At 43.4% G+C, this 17079-nt stretch overlaps 1 protein-coding gene across 1 annotated transcript; it reads left to right on the forward strand.

Annotated features, from left to right (window-relative positions):
* Window positions 1-1071: 1071 nt before the first annotated feature.
* Window positions 1072-16349, forward strand: LOC123836136 (retinitis pigmentosa 9 protein-like). The gene is made up of 6 exons (XM_064575092.1): window positions 1072-1333; window positions 5530-5560; window positions 6697-6826; window positions 12200-12291; window positions 15380-15441; window positions 16160-16349. Exons 1-6 carry the CDS (start codon window positions 1182-1184, stop codon window positions 16347-16349), a joined length of 657 nt encoding a protein of 218 aa, XP_064431162.1. The 5' UTR covers window positions 1072-1181.
* Window positions 16350-17079: the final 730 nt, after the last annotated feature.

The raw sequence follows: 17079 nt of genomic DNA on the forward strand, positions 1-17079 counted from the left end.
ACACCATTAAGTTACACTTTCTTTGTTTCTCAATTATATCTTCCTTAGACTATATTCTCCTAGATGAAAACACCTTGCAAGATATTTACAGGCTACTTATTGACCAAGTAACTTACATCAACAACTGGATTGGTTCATGCAACAGTTCTCTCTCAGAGGGAAACCTGATTTCCAAGCTCTGGGACATATCAGTGTAATACCGTGTTTCTGTTCATAGACCTTGTGCATTCCTTCATTTGGATTTTCTCTAATAAATATGAAGGAGCTCCTCATTTTAAGTATTAACCATATTGAATGCCACATTTGAGGGGAATAGTTACTTTTACTTCGTTTGTGCTTTCTTCCATTATGTTAAAGCTGAAACAGTGATCATAACTTCACATATCAGATACAGTTACAAAATGCAACCTAGTTAAGCACTTTAACACTTCGCGGCGGCCTGGCTCCACGACTTCTACTTCTGCATCCTCGGGCATGTTATTGAACTCTCTCCGCCTCCTTCTTATGTATAAAATAAGGGTAATACATACGGGTAATAACAGCACTTAGTAAGTTTTTAAAGATTAAATCAATTTTTCTTGCGGGCTTAGCTCAATAACGAGCACATGAAAAGCGCTCAGTGTCTATGGCTTTCAGTCTAGCACCCAAACCTTGTCTAGATACACTGCAGGCTGACTACGTTTTAACGACGTTCTGGAAAAAGAGAATTTCTCTGGGGTGTCTTGCTTTCTTCAAAGCTGGGTGAATCCCAGCCCCAAGGAGCAGCAGCCCGCGTCTAGCCAGGGGGGCCACAAAGCCGCCGCGCACGGGTCCCCAGGCCTCCCAGGGGAGGGGCGCGCGCGGGGGGCGGGGCTCCCCGGCTGCCCCGCAGGCCTCCCCCACCCCCAGCCCGCCGCGCTCGCGGCCGCCGCCAGGGGGCGCGCTCCGACCCCGGCCGGCCTGGCGGCGGGGCCACGGCGCTCTGAGCGCGGACTTGGGGCCACGACGCGGGAGGCGGCGGGGAGGCCTGGCGGGAGGCGGGGACCGGGAGGCCTCGGCGGGGACAGCGGGCCGGGCCCGGGCGGGCGGCGGGAGGGGGCGCTGCGGGGCCGGCCGGCCGCGGCGCGGAGGAAGTGCCGTCTTCCCAACGCCTCAGCCGCCTCAGGCACGCCGCGGGGGCCGCCTCAGCCGCGCGGGCCGCGATGTCTTCCCGGCCGCGGCGCGACGACGCGGGGGCCGGGGGCGTGCGGCGGCCGCGGGAGCCGGCCGAGCAGGAGCTGCAGCGGCGCCGGGAGCAGAAGCGGCGGCGGCACGACGCGCAGCAGCTGCAGCAGCTCAAGCACCTGGAGTCCTTGTGAGTCCGCGCCGCTCGCGCTCCTCCGCCAGGCGCGGGGTCCGGGTGGGCCGGCGCCGCGGGGGCGCGGGAGGCTGGGTCCCCGGGGACCCGTGCGGCCCCGGCACCCGGACTTCCAGTCGCGCCTCCCCGGGGAGGGAAGGGCCGTTGCCCCGGCGCGCCGAGCGGCCTGGGCCGGCAGGGAAGCTCGGGCTTTATTCCCCCCGCCCGAGGTCGGCGTGCGGCCGGGGCTCTGCTTGGCGCTGAGGACCGTGCGGCACTGAGTAGGCGCTCGGTGGGGATTTGGGGACTGACACGCGGCAGGGGCAGTGAGCGCCGCCGTCCTGCCCTTTCAGGGTTGGCGGTTGACAGGGCCCCCCGGGAGCCGGATAAAACCCCCATTCTCTTCATCCGCTGCTAGGAAGGGAAGAGAACACGCCCTCCCCTACCCTTAGTGCGCTGGGGAGGGGAGGGCTGGAGAATGGGGTGAGGGACTTGTCCCTAGAGATCCCAAAGGTGGAAGAGAGTGGAGACTTGTTCTCTTTACTCCTGAGGGTTGGTGGTGGTGGTGGTGGTGGTTGTACCAGCATGAACGGTGGGGGCTACGAAGAGGCCAATTCCAGCTCAACAAAAAGAATTAGGACCAGAGTCTCCTGTGGTTGCTGGTCAGCATGGCCTGACTTAAAGGGGCCCCGTGTGCCCCCAGCTCCAGCGGGTTCGGGGAGAGCCCAGAACCCGCGGGAGGAGGGCAGGTTGTAAAGGAGGTTGCAACATCAGTGGGAGGTGGATTCATGACCTTCCAGTTCTTTTCTGTGATTCTGTCTTTCTGTAATTAGCTTTAGAAGGCAAACTTGTAAGTTTGGTGCTCACGGAGTTCTTCCGTACATACTTCGTTTCTATTTCAGGCACTTGCATTACCTAAGCTAAGATGATGATGTAAGGAAACGTCCTGGAAGGATTCAGATTCTTTATAATTAACCTGGGAGCTTTGACACAAAATGCATTGCACTGTTGGAGGCTGGCCTGCTCTTTTCAGTGTGATCCTTGAGCCATCAACTACCTTCCTTTTGAAAACAGTTGTAAATGGACTTTTTTAGGGAATGCCATTGCTAATAATAGATTTCACAATGTGTAGTTCCATCACACTCCTTTTCATCTTGGCAATAACAATTACATATTTTTCAGGAATTTGGATTTCTATTTGGCCATATGTTGTTTTTGTACAACTCTTGTAGCTCAAAGGATGTATTACTGGATTATTGGATTCATAGACTGTACTACCAAACTCCCCTTGGTCTCTGTGCATAAACCATGGCATAGTATTTTAAATGAATGTCTGCAGATGAACTGTATCATTACCCCAATTTGTGCAGATTTCCGTTGTTCTGCTAGGTTATGCCACCACTTTGTGTTAGAAAATATTTTACGCATTTGCTTTGGAAAATCACTGTACCACACCTAAGAAGCTAAGTCTATTCATGCTTAGGTGTTTACTATGTAGTCTTCATGGGGCAGATCCTCTTCGTCTGCTCAGAAAAGCTCTAGATTAGAGACTCATGGTATTGTCATTTACTACCACCTGGCAAGTTGTTTTCTTCCACCTCTGTTGCTCCAGATCTTGGCCTCTGTGATGCTAGTGCTCCAGTCTTGAGGTGCCTCATGGGGTTCTTGAGAGCATGGACTTGTCTTCAACAAGGGACAGAAGCCAGCATTGTGAAGTGTGTGGTGTGACATATTCACTCACCCATGGGGAAATTGAGGCACTGGGGGATTAAGTAAATTGCCCAAAGTACACAGTGAGAATGAATCATAATTTAAACCAAAGGTTTTTACATCCAAAGCCCATGAGGTTTCTACTCTGCCTTGCTTCCCCTGTGCAGGATTCACATTAACACTGATTTAGAACTGAAAATACTCCTGCTAGAATTCTATCTACTCAAAAAAGATAGAACATCTCCTTTTATCAGGACAGTTATAAAGACTTATTGTCACTTCTGAGAGCAGTTTTCTTTTTCTTTTTTTTTTTTTTTAGATTTTATTTATTTGTCAGAGACAGAGAATGAGCCCAAGCAGGGGGAGCACAAGCAGGGGGAGCAGCAGGCAGAAGGAGAAGTAGACTCCCCACTGAGCAGAGTGCCCGATGCGGGACTCGATGCGGGACTCGATCCCAGGACCCTGGGATCATGACCTGAGTCAAAGGCAGATGCTTAACCGACTGAGCCACAGGTGTCCTAAGAGCAGTTTTCGTTTTTTGGATTTAACTAGTTATATCCTTATGCCCTTAGTTCTCCCTTCCAGTACCTAGCAACATGCCCAGCATGATAATTGACTGATTACTTCTGCAAGGAATAAATTTTTATGTGGAGTCTTTAATATTACCTGAATATCAATTTTAGTTTTGCCTATTGTACCTGCTCCTTTTTTCTGGGAGGAAAATACCAAGTTAATCAGGGCTAGAATGGAGGTTATATTCCTGAAACTATTACAGAAATAGCATTGATTGTTAAAACAGAAATCCAGCATATATAACTCTATAGCAGATATGAACTCCTAATAGCATATTTTTGGCTCCATTTTTCTTTCTTGGTCCCAAGTTATCTTTGGTTTTTCTTTCAGAGATATATTAACCTGGGTTTATACTGACAGAGCTGTAATGTAGTTACCATTGATTTCATTTTTCTTTTGCAATTAAAAAGCATTTTGCAAGCTAATGCATGTAGATGTGAATAGAATGAAAAACAAAGCTCTCTCCTATTTATGATCCTTTGTTCCTATCCCTAGAGGCAAGCATGTAAGTAGTTTCTTTACTATCCTTTAGAGGTACCTAAAAGGTGTGTATGTGGCCATATATAGTCTCCTTCTTCACATACACACAAATAGAAGCTTACCAAATACAGTTTTGCTCCCTATTCCCTCCCCCCACCCTTTTTTTTTTGACTTAAACTGTTATGGAGATTGTCCCATATCAATATATAACTCACTTTTTAAAGATTTATTAATGTTTATCTGTTGATAAAAGTAATACATTTTCATTGTAAAACACCTAATTACTCACCCTTGCTTCACCATCTGGGTGCAGCAATGTTGAAGCTCTCACATTTCCAAGTTTCTGGAGTCTTTTCACAATTTTAAGGCAGCTGCTATGCCCAGATGTCCTCAGTAAAATGTTCTTTGTGGGGGTGTTGAATGGACCCAGGATGTCTGGTTATCATGTTTCTTTTTTACATTCTTATTTTCCTTTATAGTCCCATAGGCATTCACAGTTAAAAACCAAATAAACACCCATGTGGTGTATGTTATAGCTAGAAGTGGGTCAGTACTGAAAAGTGAACATGAGCATTTGGTACTAATTATCCAGATTTGGAATCCAGAAGCCTTTTGGGGCAGTTCCGGCAGAGTAATGGGAAGTGAAAATGAATTGGGAGCATAGGCATGATGTATATGTTCCCTTGGGGGGGGGGTCTGAGAGTTCAAAGGGAAAGAACATTCCTACACATCATCCCTCTGCTTGTTCTGGCAGCATTCTTACTGAATGCTGCCTGTCATCTGGGCACCGTGAAGGGGTCCCGGAGCCCAGGTCCAGCGAGATCAGTACAGGCACAGAGGGCTGTCAGAGAGCTGAGGAGCAGATGGCTCACTCTGCAGGCAGGGTGGGTGGGCAGGATTTGAACCAGGAGCTGCAGGGAAACGGGAGAGGAAGCCTCTAGGACAGATCACCTCCACTTCCTTCCCCTGCAACAGGCCTTTCCCTCCAGCTTTGCTCCTGCCCCCCTGTGCTGCCCCCAACCAGGTTAGAAAAGATTTCTCAACCTTCTCCCACCATGTGCCTCTTCAGTGTTGAGTAAGTGGAAGTTATGCTAGGTAAATAACCTGACAACTGTGACACTTTGGAACCGTGATTAGCTCACAGGTCTTCTTCCTTCACATTTCCCCTGCAGTTTCTTGCTTTCTCTTCTTCAACAATAAAATCACTGTGCTCAGACACCTAGTTATTACCTCAGTGAATTTCAGTTCCAGATCTCCACAGGATGTGGTGTAGCATCAGTTTATTTATATGGGATCTCTGACGGCTGGGCATATTTTATTAACTGCTTTAGACATAATGTAGTTTTGAGGTTTTACTAAAAATATCCTTTTTATTTTGGTCTGCAGTACTCACTAAAATGTGTTACGTTCCTGTTAACATGATGGATGATGTTTTTTCTTTTCCTTTCTAGTTATGAAAAACCTCCTCCTGGGCTTATCAAGGTCAGTGTGAAGTTTGTGCCTTTGGTCATTCTCTTAGACATATTTGACTCAGTGCTCAGACTCAGTTACTTGTTATAAAAACCTGTTGCATAAGGTTTTGGACGCCCTTTTATGGTAACCCTGCTTCTCCCTGCAGATGCCAGTCAGTTCATACACTTTGGGCTTTCTGTGTCCAGCCTGTGCCTTTGTAGAAATGTAATCAGCCGTGTGTCTGTTCCCTAAGAAACGGTGGCAGCCCCACATGTTCATCAGCGATCAGTCCCCTTCTCCCGCCCTCTCTCTCTTGCTGTGGCTGCATCTTTTCACAGCTGTGCCCTTTCTCTGACTTGGTGCTGGTTTCCCGAGTATCATCAGCTCAGAGAACAGTAGTCTCTGAGGAGACTGGAAGGTCCTCTGTCCAGCCCCTGGTGCAGGACACCCCCCTCACCACCCCCGCCCCCCAACCCCCCACCCCCGCTCTGCGGCGGCACCTGGCCCTAGAGTCCAGTATCTCTGTGGGAGGGAGACTTAAAGGGCTCAGTGGAGGCCAGGACAGCTTTCTGCTTGCTCATATTCAATGAAAAGAAAAGATTACAAACCTTTCATTCCTGGGAACTGAAAACAATCAGACGGTAAAAAAAATAATAATAATACCTTAAATATGTAATGAAGTTATTTGGTGGTGAAAGCACACTTCATAAATACAGCAGGTGCAAGATTGTAAAACATGACAGTGGTCTCCGAGGGATAGTAATCTTTTTTAATTTAACATGTTATTTTTATTATTTCAGGAAATCTTGTTTAATTCTGTACTTTGCTTCATTCCACAAGGCTTTTAAGGTAGCAGGAAAGTTTGTGATCTGAATCTCATTTTTGTGATCTAGAATCGGGATTTGGAACTCACAAATCATTCCTGAGTAATATTTCTCTAAGAGTAGCTATGACATTTTCATGATACGGTTCTTCTGGTACATTTATTTCTGGCTTTTCTGTCAGGTATAATTTGTCTGTCTTTCTAGTACTTGAGAGGGTAACTTAGGAGGACATGGCGTGTCCAGCCCATGAGAAGGGCAGGCAGGGCTGTGTCCTGAAGCAGGTGGGAGAGAATGCCCCTGCTTTTTTTTGCCATGTTGTGGACACGTTGTTTCCTTTTTTAGGAAGATGAGACTAAGCCAGAAGACTGTATACCAGATGTACCAGGCAACGAACATGCCAGGGAATTTCTGGCTCACGCACCAACGAAAGGACTCTGGATGCCACTGGGGAAAGAAGTCAAAGTTATGCAGTGTGAGCACGGGAGAGTCGCAAGTAACGCTCCTCCATACACGCAAGTTATATACCACGATTTACAAAGCGCGTTTACTTCCTTTTTTTTTTAATTTGTTCTCACCGCAGCCCTGTTAAGTCAAGGCACAATCTCTGTTTCATAGTTAAGGAAGCTGACCCGCATATGTTAGTGAGTGGTCGGAGGTAAGAGGCAGAGAGGAGCTTTGACTCCAGGGCTTCTGACTCCAAAGGCAGGAGTCATCCACAGAGACCATAGCTGCCTTTGGAGTTCACGCTTCGGTAATATTTCAGTAACAAAAAGGATATTCCGTTGTAGAAATGCCATGAGGGACAAGGAATGCATTGGAGGGCAGGTCCCTTTGGGTCCTGCATCATTCGCCCCCCATCAGTGGTGGTAAGGTTTCATCCATGTAACCTGGGAGGAGCTGTGGGTCCAGAGGGTGGGTCCAGAGCAGGTGTGCTGTGCATGCACATCCCCACCCCACCCCGGCCGCAACACTTTTCATCTAGCATAAGATAGTATTTGAAGAAAGGGCACTGCTTCAAATACTGCTTCTGTTTGTACAGAGATTCTTCATACACATAATTAAAATAGTTCCAGTCTTTTTTTCTCCATTTCCACTTACAGCTCTTTTACTTGGTTATTTTGATATTTATCTTCATATGTCTAAGATCATGTATTGATTTTTCAGGTTTAGGTGTTATTTGTTGACACTGTACAATGGAAGAGGAGAATTTAGCTCTCTCCTGGTCCTACCACACACATGTACCCTTACTATATCACATCTTCCCCAAAATGTTTTTTTTTTTTTTTAAAGATTTTATTTATTTATTCATGAGAGACAGAGACAGAGAGAGAGAGGCAGAGGGAGAAGCAGGCTCCCAAGGAGCAGGAAGCCCGATGCGGGACTCGATCCCAGGACCCTGAGATCATGACCTGAGCCGAAGGCAGACGCTTAACCATCTGAGCCACCCAGGCACCCCCCCAAAATGTTTTTTCATAATTTTGATTAGATAAGTCTTTAATGTTTATTTTATTATGATTATATACAGAGCTGAGTCATATAGTAAACTGATTACTTTTCCTTTCATGCATCCTGAAGAGTTCCCTCCTTTCCCCTGATTAATGGTTGTCTTGTTTTTGGTATTTGTGTGTGTGTGTGTTTTGTTCTGTTGTTATTGTTTTTGGTTTCCACGTACTGATTTCTTACTCAACCTCAAATTGTTCAAAGGCTGAATCTTAAGACCTTCAAGTGCCTTTTTTTAAATTAAATATTTTATTTATTTAACAGAGAGAGAGAAAGAGAAAGAGAGCACAAGCAGGGAGAGCTGCAGAGGGAGAGGGAGAAGCAGCCTCCCTGCTGAGCAAGGAGACAGATGTGGGGCTGGATCCCAGGACCCCGGGATCACAACCCGAGCCAAAGGCAGATGCTTAACCGACTGAGCCACCCAGGTGCCCCAAGACCTTCAAATGCTTGAGGCGTTCTATTAATTTCATCCTCTGAAAATGGTTGCTCCCATGCTTATCATCCAGGGATCTCCCTTCACTTAGTGTTTTGAATTGAATGTTTGTGTCCCTCAACAAATTCATATGTTGAAGCCCTAATATCCAATGGGATGATATTTGGAGATGGGGTCTTTGGACTGTGATTAGGATTAGATGAAGTAATGAGGGTGGCTCTGACGATGTGATTAGTTCCTTTTAAGAAGAGACGAGAGCGTGCTCTCTCTCCACTGTGTGAGGACACACTGTGAGAGGACACAGCTGTCTGTCAGCCAGGAGAGTAATCATCAGAAAACAACGCTGTTGGCACCCAGATCGTAGATTTCCAGTGTCCAGCACTGTGAGAAAATAAATTCCTGTTGTGTAAGTGACCCAGTCTATATTTTTTTAGGGGGGCCCTGAACTGAGACACAATCATTCTGCAGTTTCCCTTAGTTTCTTTCCTATGTTGAACCTCCTGTTTCCTGTATGTTGAGTCATCTTCTTTGTTGTTATAATCTCTTGTTATGGTAGAGCCAAGACCATTAAATGGGGAAAGGACAGTCTTCAAAAAAAAAAAAAACCAGATATCCCCATGCAAAAGAATGAAGTTGGACCTTTATTTAATACCATATACAAAATTTAACTCTAAGTGGGTCAGAGACTTAAATGTTAACCTAAAGCTATGAAATCTCTTAGAAGAAATATATGGCAAAGCTGTACAGAATTGGATTTGGCAGTGATTTCTTGGATCAAACACCAAAGGTATGGGCAACAAAAAAATTGACAAATTTGATTTCATGAAAATTTCAAAATTTTGTGAATAAGAAATCAGTAGAGTAAAAAGGCAGCTTTCAGAATGGGAGAAAATATTTGTAAATCATACCTGATAAGGGATTCTATCTAGAATATATAGAGAACTCCTAAAAACAATGAAGAAACAAACAACCTGATTAAAATTTGGTAAAGGACTTGAATAGACATTTCTCTAAAGAAGATATATAGATATTCAGTAAGCCCATGAAATGATTCTCAGTGTCAGTAATCGTTAGGGAAATACAAATCAAATCTACAGTGAAATACCACCTCAGACCAGTTAAGATGGCTACTATCAAAAAAACAGAATATAACAAATGTGGGCACATGTGCACAGCCTTCTAGCTTCCCAGGATTATGTCAGAATTTTTGAAAGCCCTCTGTGGACATCTCATTCCCCGGATCTTTTACATTTTTAGCTGGGCTCCTGTTTATCCAATGATATCACAGTCATTGGCAACTGTGATGTTAAACAGTTGCAGGTGATTGTTTTCAACAAATATCCTGAGGGATTGGGCTTTTCTTGTAAAGTAAACTATATGACTGGTTACACAGAAACAACACCCTGTCAGTGTGGCTCTATCCTCTGAGATTAGGGTTTTTTGGGGGGCTCAAAACCTGGTCTTATCCCTATTGAGGTTGCAGGACTGTTGCTTTTCATAGCTGTCATGGTTGCAAGGCTGTTGGTTTTTAAGATTATTATGGAAATCAGGAGAGAGGGCTGGGAGTAGGTCTGGTTAAAATGCCAGTAATCCTGCTGTTCTTACCAAGCTTCACTAGCTTTTCTTGAATTAATGCTCTTCAGATTGTGGCAAACCTTTGGTTAATTTCTAGAGTTTCAAATAAGTTAATTTGGGCAAGTTTACAACTATTTTCAGTGCTTTTATGAAGGTTGTCACTTGGCCATTCTTTTTTTTTTTTTTTTAAGATTTTATTTATTTATTTGACAGAGAGATTGACAGCGAGAGAGGGAACACAAGCAGGGGGAGTGGGAGAGGGAGAAACAGACTTCCCGCTGAGCGGGAGCCCGATGTGGGGCTCGATCCCAGTATACTGGGATCATGACCTGAGCTGAAGGCAGATGCTTAACGACTGAGCCACCCAGGCACCCCCACTTGGCCATTCTTGAAGAGCTTCCTGGCTTATTCCTTTTGAAAAGAATCCTCTTCATTGTCATTTTTATGGGATGTCAGGAAGGGAATGAAAGCAAATAAATGTGTTTAGTAGTCTGTCATCTTTACTCAGAAGTCTACAGCTTTTCTTTTTTTTTTTAAGTTTGAAGACCACTGCTCTGTTTTATGAGGTGGTTACTTACAGTTCAATTACCATTTTTTAAAAAATATTCATTTATTTGTTTTAGAGAATGGGAGTGAGCATGCTTGAGTTGGGGAAGAGGCAGAGGGAGAGACTCTTGAAGCAGACTACCTGCTGAGCCTGGAGCCCTACCTGGGGATTGATCTCATGACCCATGAGTTCATGACCTGAGCCAAAACCAGGGGTTGGACGCTTAACAGACTGTGCCACCCAAGTGCCCCCATTTCAATTACCATTTTATAGTTATTTGCATTGACTTGGAAAATAAGTGTCTGGGTTGGGACCAGAGCCAGTTTTACTCATGATTTTCAAGGGCCTGCAGGGGAAACAATGATGTGTTGATAATGGTCATATGATTTTGTGAAATTTGCCAAGGCAAAATATTTTTTTTTTTTCCTAAAGAGCCCCCCACCCCCACAATTTAAACTCAGGCTCCACAAAATTTTGACTCATCCCAAATGGGATAAAAGACACATGTACATCCTTTCATTGATTTTATTGATTGTAGTGTTATCTAGAACAGTGGTTCCAAACTTTAATATGTTTATAAATCACCAATTAATCTTTTAAAATTTTGGTATGTTTCAGTATTTCTGCAATGGGTCTAACACTATGCATTTCTAACAATCTCCCATGTGTTGCTGATTTTGCTTGCCCATGACCATACTTTGAATAGCAAGAATCACCTTTCCTTTAACGGTAACAGAATTTTGAACACAAAGAATTTTGGTTTGAAGGAGTATAATCCTTCTTTCCTGAACTTTAAATGTTTGGGGAGTTCAAGACAGGGACAGCTCAGAGGCAGTCAATAAAGAATCTCCAAACTTCATTCTTTTTCAGTGGTTTCCTGCATCCAACCCTCAAAATTAAAAAGGAAAGCATCCCTTCTCTTTCACTTCATACTTTGAGTAGCTGCCAGCATGGGGCAATCCTGGCTGATCTTACCCACTCTTCCTGCTTCCTGACTTTCTTGGTTGGAGTTCCTTAATGTTCAAGCACAGGGTCTTACTTAGCTCACCACTCATTTGACTTCCTGATTTCCCTCAAATCCAAATGGTTCTGAGAGGACGAAAGCAGGTGAGAGAAGTGACTAGGGTCTCACCCATTCCTGCTTTGTTCATCACTTCATTTTTCCCACGTCAGCACCTGATGCCAAGTCTGTGGGTCACTGAAATTCCACGAAGGTGCATGTTTCCCTCTTTTGCCCTGGAATCTGTGTATGCATTTTCCTGTTATGTCTCCTCCCAGTTCCTCATCAGGGCCGTCTGCTGCTAATAATAAACCTTTTTACAAAGGACAGTTTCCCTACTGAGCAGGTGAGGCTATTTTAGAGTGCTAATAGAATTAACATTTTAAGATAATTTGTGATTTGTTTTAATTAGAGGTGAGGGATTTTTTGCAGTAGTTGACTCAATCAAAGAAAGAAGCTATTTGCTCTAGTGTCTAAAATTGTAAATGAGAATCACAGTCTCTTGATGAATAGAAGAGACCTCCTCTTTGAAAAATACAATAAGCTACAGCCTAAAAACAATTTCACTCTTTATAGTACTTTTACATTGGATTGCTTAATACCTATTGCTTGGGGAAGCAGTTAGTTTCCCTTTATTTTCTAGGATCTTACATGGTTTATCCACTCATTGCATTTGCTTTTAGAATTGGAGTTTAATGAAGAAAAACTTTAGTATGATCTACGGATTCTTCATCTTCGTTAAATGAAATTGTTATCTTACAGAGATATTTCCTTTTTTCTTTGTTTTTAGGTTGGCGTTGTAAACGGTATGGTCACCGAACAGGCGACAAAGAATGTCCTTTTTTTATCAAAGGCAACCAAAAGTTAGAACAGTTCAGAGTAGTAAGTAGAACCCCACCTTGCCAATTTACATTTTTCAGAAATAGTGAATATTAATGAAACAGGCAGTAATCAGTGAACTGAAAGTTCACATAAAATACATTCCCAGAAGTTTTTTGGCCAGAGTATCTGGTGTTGACTACATCTCTTCTTAAATTACATTTGTGTGACAGTTAACAAAAAACTAACTTTTTATTAAAGTGTTCTTTGTTTATACCTTGGGAATAATGATTCTTTTTCTAAAGCAGAGTTTGTTATTTATTCAATCACTTATTTTAACTTATATAAAAAATCATGTTTCATAACTAAAATTAGGGTTTTAGTTTCCCAGTCTTTATTTTTTTATTTATTTATTTTTAAAAGATTTTATTTATTTATTTGACATAGACACAGCAAGAGAGGGAACACAAGCAGGGGGGAGTGGGAGAGGGAGAAGCAGGCTTCCCGCAGAGCGCCACCTAGGCACCCCAGTTTCCCAGTCTTTAAAGACTGTCTTTAGGGCGCCTGGGTGGCTCAGTTGGTTGGGCAACTGCCTTCGGCTCAGGTCATGATCCTGGAGTCCCGGGATCGAGTCCCGCATCGGGCTCCCTGCTCGGCAGGGAGTCTGCTTCTCCCTCTGACCCTCCCCCCTCTCATGTACTCTCTCTCATTCTCGCTCTCTCAAATAAATAAATAAATCTTTAAAAAAAAAAAAGATTAAAAAAAATAAAGACTGTCTTTAAATTATAAGCTAGAGATATGTATATAAATTATATGTGGTCTTCAGTCGATAGTAAAATAGATATATCATTCCCTCACTCTATTTTAATAGAGTCTTCTCCTAAAGGTGTTAATTTATCACTCAGTAACTTCTGCCAAGTGAAATATGCCACTGTCTAGATGTACTGAGGTTATCAGCATATATCAAACTGGGGCCAACATTCACTAAAGGTTTTAAGACATTTAAAACATTGTGGGGTGCCTGGGTGTTTCAGTCCATTAAGCGTATGCCTTCGGCCCAGGTCATGATCCCAGGGTCCTGGGATTGAGCCCCACACCCAGCTCCCTGCTCAGCGGGAAGTCTGCTTCTCCCTCTCCTTCTGCCTCTCCCCCTGCTCATGCTCCCTCTCTCTCAAATAAATAAATAAAATCTTTTTTAAAAAAGACATTTAAAACATTGCAGCTTTATTTTAATAATCTGAATTAATATTTTTGATCACTCATTCCACTTCTAGGTGGAATGTCAGTTTTTACAGATATTATATAAAATATAGTTTGGTGATAAATCTCAAAAAGTTTGAAGATAATTCATTTTTTTTTGGCTCAGAAATCCCACTTAAGGAATTTAAGGATATAAGAGAACATCAATATATATACAGTTATTTATGAATAAGGATATGTATATGTAAGGATAACTCTTATATCCAGAAACAATGGAAACTAAAGAAAAATGGGAAACTCAATAGTCCAACATATCAACATAAATTTCTGTAGCATGCAAATTATTTAGTCATTAGAAATTATTATTTATATTTTTTGAGATTTTATTTTTAAGTAATCTCTACACCCAACAAGGGGCTTGAACTCAAAACCCTGAGATCAGGAGTCTCATGCTGTACTGACTGAGCCAGCCAGGCACCCCAGGAATTATGTGTTAGAAGACATGTCAGGCGCCTGGGTGGCTCAGTTGGTTAAGCATCTGCCTTGGGCTCAGGTCATGATCCTGGAGTCCCGGGATCAAGTCCCGCATCGGGCTCCCTGCTCAGTGGGGAGTCTGCTACTCCCTCCGCCCTTCACCCCGCTCATGCTCTCTCTTGCTCTCTCTCAAATAAATAAAATCTTAAAAAAAAAAGAAAGACCTAATGTCATGGGAAAATGTTCACAAAGACATAAGTGAAAAACAATAGAGTTGTGTATAGGAGGATTATAGTTTTTCATAAATTACTAATAATGATTGAAAGAAAGAGATCAAATGTTAATAGTAATTATCCCCGGGTAGGGAGGTAATAGGGCTTTTTTAAAGATTTATTTATTTTCGAGAGAGAGAGAGAAAGAGAGTGTGTGTGCATGTGCACACAAGTTGGGGGAGGGACAGGGAGAGAATCTTCAAGCAGACTCCCTGCTGAGTGCGGAGCTCAATGTGGGGCTCAGTCTCAGAACCCATGAGATCATGACCTGAGTGGAAACCAAGAGTTGGACACCCAACTGATTGAGCCACCCAAGTGTCCCAGTAGGTTTTTGTTTGTTTTCCGGGGCTTGAACTCAAAACCTTGAGATCAAGACCTGAGCTGAGATCTAGAGGTGGACACTTAACCAGCTGAGCCCCCCCAGGTACCCCACTTGTTTTTCTTTTTTTTTTTAAGATTTTTAAAATTCATTTATTTAACAGAGAGAGACACAGCGAGAGAGGGAACACAAGCGGGGGAGCGGGAGAGGGAGAAGCAGGTTTCCTGCTGAGCAGGGAGCCCGATGTGGGGCTCAATCCCAGGGCCCTGGGATCATGACCTGAGCCAAAGGCAGACACTTAACCACTGAGCCACCCAGGCGCACCCCCACTTGTTTTTCTTAATACTGTCTCTTGGTCATCCTTCCAAATAGAACAAAGAAAATTACCTCAATATTTCTACCTTGAATAGTATTTCATGATTCTGCCATGGTTTTTTTCTTACAAAGGATATTTAAATTATAATCTATATTTTTCTAATTAGAAAATCCTTTGGGGCACCTGGGTGGCTCAGTTGTTAAGTGACTGCCTTCGGCTCAGGCCATGATCCCAGGGTCCTGGGATCGAGTCCCGCATTGGGCTCCCTGCTCGGCGGGAAGCCTGCTTCTCCCTTTCCCACTCCCCCTGCTTGTGTTCCCTCTCTCGCTGTGTCTCTCTCTGTCAAATAAATAAATAAAATCTTAAAAAAAAAAAAAAAAAGAAAATCCTTTGTTACAGCCTCAATGGGTTTGCAGTGATGGTAACCCTTAGGAAGGATTAGAACATGTTAAATATGAAATTATACCAAATAGGAAAAAAAAACTGGTTTCAGTGAAATATGGATTTAATTTTTATTTAACTGATAGTCCGTGGAGCCTAACACAACCTTAACCTTTTCTCATTCTCAAGGCACATGAAGATCCCATGTATGACATCATACGAGAGAATAAAAGACATGAAAAGGATGTAAGGTGAGATGGTCCTGGTGATAACGATACCCTTTTAAAGTCTGAAATTATATAAAGTTGGAAACACCCATTCCAGTATAGATGAGTGGTTTGGTAACTATGGTACTTCAATTGTGAACTGTTTGGAAGGCAGGAGTCCTCACAGGAAAGTCCAGTGGGTGGCAGGCCAGCCTCATTCCACTTGGGTTAGCAGTGGGCTTGGTCCTTCCTGCTCACACCACTGATAGTTGATGTTGGCAAGTGTAACTTAGTTTATTTTCTCCAGTGTCTTTATGGATCTGAGCTATTCTTAAAAATTATCCTTAGACATGAATAAAGATAGAATGAAGAAAGAGGAGGTTTTGTTTTTCTCAAACTGGTTCCACGGAGTTCTAATTGTTAAGGAGGTAGATTACCTAGTATGAACTTGAGTGGTTGTGGGTGGTTGGGGAGGTGATGAAGGAGAGGCAGCATCTATTCGAAGTTATGTAGTAAGGACTGGAGAAACATGCAGAAATACTTCAGACAGTGAAAAGAATACAGAATGGCTTGTACACTGGGTACAGTCCTGTCAAAGGCATGGGTGTGGACAAGAATGGGGAAAACATGCAGAAATAAAAATAAGTACTGTCTGTAGTAAGGTGTTTATGATGTTTTTTACGCTCACTGCTGCTTTTATATCATTTTTATCTACCTTTTTTTCGAGTTAAATACGGTTCTTTGGTTAATCTTCTATGTTTAGGATACAGCAGTTGAAACAGTTACTGGAGGATTCTATATCCGATGAGAATGGGAGCAGCTCCAGTTCCTCGGAATGTAAAGAGAAGCACAAGAAAAAGAAGAAAGAAAAGCATAAGAAAAGGAAGAAAGAAAAGAAGAAGAAACGAAAGTATAAGTCTTCCAAGTCGAATGAGAGTTCAGACTCGGACTGACAACAACTTGACTTGTTCAACATTCTCTTCTCCCAAATCAGACACTGTGGCCAAAGACCAGAGGATGTGGAATCGGGGAGGACTAGGAGAGAGCCGCCTAGAGAGCAGGGTATTTGGTGTCACGTGTGTGAATTTTCACCTGCCTTCCAGCAAAGATGTGATCCCAGGAGGGTGAGTTGTACTTTCCCAGGCACTAGCTCTGGACAGCGGCTGATTTCAGGCAGGAAAGCTTTGTTCAATGACAATATGCAAGAATAATACAGATGATTCTCAAACTTACGGAGCAACAAAATCACCTGGGGTGGTTGTTAAAACAGATTGCTGTGTCTTAACTCCTAGAATTTTAGAATTCAATTTACTAGGTCTGGAGTGGACTGGAGAATTTGCAGTTGTGACAACTGTCCAAATGATGCTGACACTGTTGGTCTGGGGGCCAGTCTTGGAGAACCACTGCTCTAAATGTTAAACCTCTTCCTGAAGCCTTCCTCCACTTTCTGCTTTAATTGACATCTTGTGGAGTGCCTGGGTGGCTCAGTCGGTTAAGTGTCTGCCTTCGGCTCAGCTCATGATCTCAGGGTTCTGGGATCAAGTCCCTCATCAGGCTCCCTGCTTAGTGGGGAGCCTCCTTCTCCCTCTCCCTCTCCCCTGCTCATGCTCTCTCTCACTCACTCTCTCTCAAATAAATAAAATCTTTAAAAAAAAGAAAGAAAAATCCTGTCATCCACTGCAA

This window comes from Mirounga angustirostris, unplaced genomic scaffold, assembly GCF_029215605.1.
Source record: "Mirounga angustirostris isolate CCGP_5_RB_7025 unplaced genomic scaffold, mMirAng1.0.hap1 SCAF_12, whole genome shotgun sequence".
NCBI classification, from domain to species: domain Eukaryota; kingdom Metazoa; phylum Chordata; class Mammalia; order Carnivora; family Phocidae; genus Mirounga; species Mirounga angustirostris.